We start from the raw sequence: 6339 nt of genomic DNA on the forward strand, positions 1-6339 counted from the left end.
CATCACACACCTTAGAGGACGTTTGAATGGCCTGGAACACTGCAGAACAGAACATACTGCTCCGTTGTACCAAAAGGCGACACAAGTGTCGGACACATGACGCTGATGTAACACCAACATGGCCTTTGAATTCACAAAGTGTTGAAAACTGTTCTAATAATCCATGTACATCCTTGTCTGCAACTGGACTAAGATATGCCAAGGTCAAGTTGAAGGGAAGGGACATGAGTGCACAACTGGGCCCGATACAACCTTCCAGTACAAACCTAAAACTTGGTTCCTGGCCAGAACTCAAACGCCAGTAGTTTCTTTGTGCTTCCTAAAGATTCCCCACAGATGTGAAACCTACAAGCCGCAAAAAAGAACTGTGGGTGTTCATTCTTGGATAACTATAGTTTTTCCACTGGGGCCTGCTCTGATAATGTATGTGAAATTCAAGATTCTTATGTGACTTTCGATTCCATGAACCAACATGCACACTACTTTTCAGCAAGTTGGGGAAGCTAGGCATCTTTTTTCTGTGAACTGGGTCATTTCAAAGTCGATGCAGGGGCAATTGGGTAATGTTGTTACAAGAAAGAGGACTTGCTACCTTACAAATAATGGCATTTTCTGCTAAATTACAGGAAAACCTTGTGCTGCCACAGCTCCATAGAAACTGCTTCTTTTGTCTTCTTTCTTTATATAGGTATGTAGCAACAGACAAATCAAAGGAGAGGCGCAGAAAGATAAGTCAATAAATTGAGCAACACCAACTCGAGGAAGAAGGGTACAGGAGATGCGCATGTGGGTATAAGCTCCCATTCTGTTCCTTTCTCCAGACCCTTCTCTCTCCCCCCCTCTCTGCGCACCCTTTGCTATCCTCTCCGTCTTGGAAGTTATCTGCCTGAAGGTGCAGAGAGGGGATTAAATTCCCTCGTCTGGGCTTGGCCGCTAACCAGGAAAAGAAAATGGTGGGTGTCATTTTGTTTGAAAGATATTTGGGTTCTTTCTTTTGTTAAGCTCTGTACCTGAAGATTTGAGGTATATCTTGTAGGAAGAAGCACAAGTCTCAGAAAAGTGGGAAGGATATGTGGACTGGAGGAGCAGGCCCGCATATAGATCACGCCATGGAGGCATGCTGGCTGCATCCTTCGTTCTCGGTACCCCTTCTGCGCTCACCAGTTTTCTTTTTCCATTCTTGACGCTGAAAAGAAAGTGGTTTCTTTTTTTATTTTCTTTTTTGATGTTCTTCTTGCTTGACAACTAGACTCTCGAAATTTTCGTTCATGGCCTTTTTGTCTCCCAGCCGTGATCGGTACCAGTCGAATACTTTAAGTTTTTAAAGGTGTTCGATGATCAGCTCAATGGACCCTGTTTTTCAGACGCCATTTTTTGTGGGCAGCGTCTGCTTCTTCTTTTGTGTTGTTCATAGTACAAAAGAACGCAGTATGCAAAAGTTTTATTTGTTTTTTGTTTCCTTCTCATACTGAGATCTTCTGCTTTGACTTCACTGCAATTAAATACAATATAACCAGAAAGCAATTAAAGGAAGACCGCAAGTTGTTGGTTTTTATCTACTTTTAGCCGCAGTAGAGGTCACATAGAACTAGATTCGACATGGTTTCCGTTTGTTTTCATCTGAAAACATGAATCAGGGAGGAGAAAACGAAGAAAGGGAAAAGAAGAAGAAAAGGAAAGGAACATGGTTCGGTGGCTTCTCTTGTTTATCGATTTCGTGGGGCGAGTTTTTCATTTTCTTTTATTTTTCGGACTTTATTGATCTGTCCCCTTCTTGGAAAGATTAGTTGCTCGAGTGTCTTCTTTTCTCTTTTTCCTGTTGCTGTTTGTATTTGCGCATATATTGAAAAAATCAATCATGGTGGGTGTCCTTGGGTGCATGCAGTTGTGGAGGTGCTGGAGAATCTGGCGTTTCTGGCGAACGCTAGCAACCTCGTGATGTACATGGTGAAGTTCATGCACTTCGAGCCGGCGAAGGCGGCGAACGCCGTCACCAACTTCATGGGCACCGCCTTCCTCCTCGCCCTCCTCGGCGGCTTCCTCTCCGATGCCTTCCTGACCACTTATCACACCTACCTTTTGAGCGCCCTCGTGGAGTTCTGTGTAAGTCTTCCTCTTCTCCTCTCTTTGTTTTCTTTTTCTTTAGCCGTGATAAGCGCCCGTTCCTTTCCCCCTCTCTCCCTCCCTCTTTTCGTTGGTTCATTTCCTGTACTGCTATTGATTAGATGACCGCATCTTCCTTGTCAAGAAAATATCAAACCACTCATTATCTGTATCTCATATGATTCCTTTTCTTCTTCTCCCCTACCATGGTTCTACTTCAATGACAACGTATTCACCACATCTTCCATGTCCAACTGGTTGCGAAGGTTACCTCTCATTCACCACGGTTTTGCAACATATCTATCTGGTTGCTAAAGTTACCTCTCTCAAGTATCAACAAACGACCTCTCTCTCTCTCTCTCTCTCTCTCTCTCCCCCTCTCTTTTTCTGAAACCTTAACACATGACGCCCTTTATTCCTTTTCCAAAGTACTGAGTTGCCGGCCACAAGTCCCCCAGGTAACCAAGTCAAGTAACACATGATTAGCTGCGGCTAAAGTTTCCGAAGAGAGAAATTGAAATTTGCAAATGATCCGTTATCCTAAGCTGCTACTAAAGTGGGTGGTAGTTCGAAGAATATATATATATATATATATATATATATATTGTAGTTTATTGAAGATATTATCATAAGGGTAGTCATTTTCACTGTGGATGTGATCCTTTTAGAGGGGCTATCATCAGAATAAAGTGCAGGGTTTGAGAGGTGATAGTGGTTTTCTAATCATCGAGACCAGCCAAAGACCATGCCTTCTCTAAGGCAGCTTTCTGCCTTTATTTTCATTTTAGGAGGAGGGCTGCGGCAGGGGCTAAATTGCGAAACCCTCTTACGTAGGGCTGCTTTTGTCATTATTGGAGAATTTTTTTACGCTCAGCGTTGCCCGTGATGTGCGTACGGGTTGTAGCCTTTTTGTCATGTGAAAAAGTTTGCGTCTCAATCCCATGAGAGGGAGAAGACAGCAGGCAGTAGGCCTCCTTTCTTTGAACTTTTGAAAATGACATGAATTGCCCCTACAGTGGAAGTTTTTGACACTGCCGTTGCTTTACCGTGGGAGGGTATTTAGGTGACCGAGGGTACCCTTAGGTGTCCTAAGCACCTTTCTTTCCAATTTCTCTTTTCTGGGTCTTTTTCAATTTGATAAAATAAGGCTGGTTGACCTTCCATTGTAGATCTCCAAAAGACCAGTCTGTTCACTTCTTTTTCTTTTTTTTTCAATTCGCTTTCTCTGGTTTCTCAAGGTTCCTGTGAAGTATAATATTGGTCTTTGACCTTTTTTTTTTTCCTTCTAATCCAATTGACATGGACAACTCTCTAGCTCCATGAATAAGGGAAAAAAAACACATAAAACATCTGCAGATCACTTTCAAAATCTTCAACATAGTTCATATCTTGTGGCAGATGTTGTGAATCAGTCAGCATCTGCTTTCTTTTTGGTTTACAAATTTCTCTGAATTCTTGATGGCCTTGTTTTCTTTAGGTGCATATTTGAGATCTTGTTTGGATATCATTCAAACAGTTGATATGTCATTTTGTCTGCATCCTCTTGTTTTATATGATTTTAACTCCTTGTTTCTTACCTGTAGAAGTGCATGTGTTTGCAGAAGTTAGGAATTCGCTGTTAGAAAGTTACGCAGAGACGGATGTCAATGGTTTGGGCATTGTGTGTGATCTGAACCAAATCTAAATGCAATTAGACGAATGCCATAAAAAATTAAATCTTCAATCTGACTAGCAATCAAATTTGAATTAGATATGAAAGATCACATCCAGCTTTGAACTTTTTACAGTGAAAATTGTCACGAGTGTGGAACTGTTAGCACAACAGATCAAATGTACTTGAAACTCTTTAAAAACTTTGAATTGTCTCTTTACCCTTGTGATTGTTGGTGCCATCTATTCAACTGCAGGCCCAAGCAACCAAATGCAATTTTACTGACCTGGTAGAGTACTTGCATGCAGGGTCTTGTACTGCTTACGGTGCAGGCACGTCTGCCGTCCTTGCGGCCGCCGCCCTGCCACCCGGCGGATCCAAAGAGCCAATGCCAAGCGGCCGGCGGCAAGGAGCTCGCGGCACTGTTCAGTGGGCTCTATCTGGTCGCCCTAGGGGTTGGGGGCATCAAGGGCAGCCTGCCCTCTCATGGGGCGCACCAGTTCGATGAAAATGACAAGCAAGGGAGGAAGCAGAGGTCCACCTTCTTCAACTACTTTGTCTTCTGCCTTTCCTGTGGGGGGCTGATTGCAGTCACCTTTGTGGTGTGGGTGGAGGACAACAAAGGCTGGCAGTGGGGCTTTGGGATCTCTACCCTAAGCATCCTCCTCTCTGTACCGGTTTTCCTTGCCGGTTCTAGGCTGTATCGGAATAGGATACCGGACGGCAGCCCCTTGACCACAATAGCAAAGGTGAGAGCGACTCGCTGTCGTCCGATTCGAGCAACGTGAGACGTACCAGTCCGAGCGCCTAACCTTTCTTCGTTCCGAACAGGTTATTCTCGGTGCAATCTTCAGCTGCAAAGGGGACAACGCGGTCACCAACAGTCCGGGGCCGTACGAGATGCAGAGTTGCAACTCGCCGACGGATGGAAAGGGGGACGAACTGGACCGAGAGAAGACAAGGTGCCAAAGCGATACGATGGCCCTAACCGACTCGATCCGGTTCCTGAACCGGGCGACTCTCGCTAGATTCCCCATCCCGGCGTCCACCGCCGGCGAGGTCGAAGACGTGAAGTCGGTTGTCCGGATCGTCCCCATATTCGCGTCCACCATCATGCTCAACTGCTGCCTGGCCCAGTTGTCCACCTTTTCTGTCCAGCAGGCGGCCACCATGGACACCCGAATCGGCCGTCTGCGGGTCCCGCCGGCGTCGCTGCCAATTTTCCCCGTCGTCTTCATCATGGTCCTGGCCCCGCTGTACGACCACGTCATCGTGCCCCTGGCCCGCCGTCTCACCGGGTCCGAGTCCGGAATCTCCCACCTCCGGCGCATTGGCACCGGCCTCGTCCTCTCGATCATCGCCATGGCGGCCGCGGCGCTCGTCGAGGTGCACCGCAAGCGCGTGGCCCGCCGCCTGGGGCTGCTGGATACCAGCGGGCCGCTGCCGGAGACCTTCCTGTGGATCGCAATCCAGTACCTGTTCCTGGGGTCCGCGGACCTGTTCACGCTGGCAGGGCTGCTGGAGTTCTTCTTCACCGAGGCGCCGGAAAGCATGCGGTCGCTTGCCACCTCGCTGTCGTGGGCGTCGCTGGCCGTCGGCTACTACCTCAGCTCTGTGCTGGTCTCCATCATCAACAGCGCAACCGGCGGCTCCGGCCGGACCCCGTGGCTGGCTGGCAAGAGCATCAACCACTTCCACCTGGAGAGGTTCTACTGGCTAATGTGCGCGCTGAGCGCCACCAACTTCCTGCACTTCCTCTTCTGGGCAGTCCGCTACAGATACAAGCGCGCGATTCATCAGCGTAGTGGAGGAGGCAAATAAAATCAAAACTCATGAGTAAAGAGATCCAGAACTCCATGGAAATGGAAGCCGTTGGTGCTGTAGCTTCTGAACTTTGTTGCTTGGGGGAGGTTGCTTATTTTGTGATTTGTGGATCCTCTCAATGGGGTGAAGGCACCACATTCTCATGCTACATAGCAGCAGCAACTTATTAGCTAGTTTTGTAAAATTATTGATTTTATTAGAAATGATAATGGTTTTCGTACTACATAGCAGCAGCTAACAAGTTGAAATTTCTCTCTTTTGTTGTTTCTTGTTGCTTTGTGACTTCTTGTCACAATTTTTGCTATTGATTTTCTTAGTTGTTCTTTTTTTCTATTCACACTTTTTATTGTGGGTATTGTATATTTTGTCTTTTTGTTTTTGTTTTTGCGGCTTATTTTTGTATCTAGGAGACTTTTTGTTTTCAAATTTTGTTATATATTTTCTATTTTATCGGCTATATATATATATATATATATATATATATATATATGTGTGTGGAGTGCGTGTTAGAGAGAGAGCACGTACGAGTGCATCTGATGAGTGATGAGGCCAAGGTGCTCGACTAATTTGGTATGATATTAGAGGTGCTGTCGAAATGCAGGACCCTTGCGCTTTTGGGACCATTAACATGTGAACTTTCCATGTTAAAAAGCTGCTCACGCGTTGAAAGCAAGCCACTAATTGTTGAAAATTTTATAAGAATGAACGGCGTAGATCACATCTGCATAGATGAATTTACTGAAAAAACGACGGGAGAGAGA

The 6339-nt window shown here is 45.8% G+C and overlaps 1 protein-coding gene across 1 annotated transcript; it reads left to right on the forward strand.

Annotated features, from left to right (window-relative positions):
* The first annotated feature begins 690 nt into the window (after positions 1 to 690).
* LOC116256835 (protein NRT1/ PTR FAMILY 4.6-like) lies at positions 691 to 5801 on the forward strand. The gene is made up of 5 exons (XM_031633344.2): positions 691 to 953; positions 1037 to 1142; positions 1886 to 2103; positions 4063 to 4503; positions 4586 to 5801. Exons 1-5 carry the CDS (start codon positions 951 to 953, stop codon positions 5573 to 5575), a joined length of 1758 nt encoding a protein of 585 aa, XP_031489204.1. The 5' UTR covers positions 691 to 950; the 3' UTR covers positions 5576 to 5801.
* Positions 5802 to 6339: the final 538 nt, after the last annotated feature.

The sequence above is a fragment of the Nymphaea colorata genome, chromosome 6 (genome assembly GCF_008831285.2).
Source record: "Nymphaea colorata isolate Beijing-Zhang1983 chromosome 6, ASM883128v2, whole genome shotgun sequence".
Classification (NCBI taxonomy): Eukaryota; Viridiplantae; Streptophyta; class Magnoliopsida; order Nymphaeales; family Nymphaeaceae; genus Nymphaea; species Nymphaea colorata.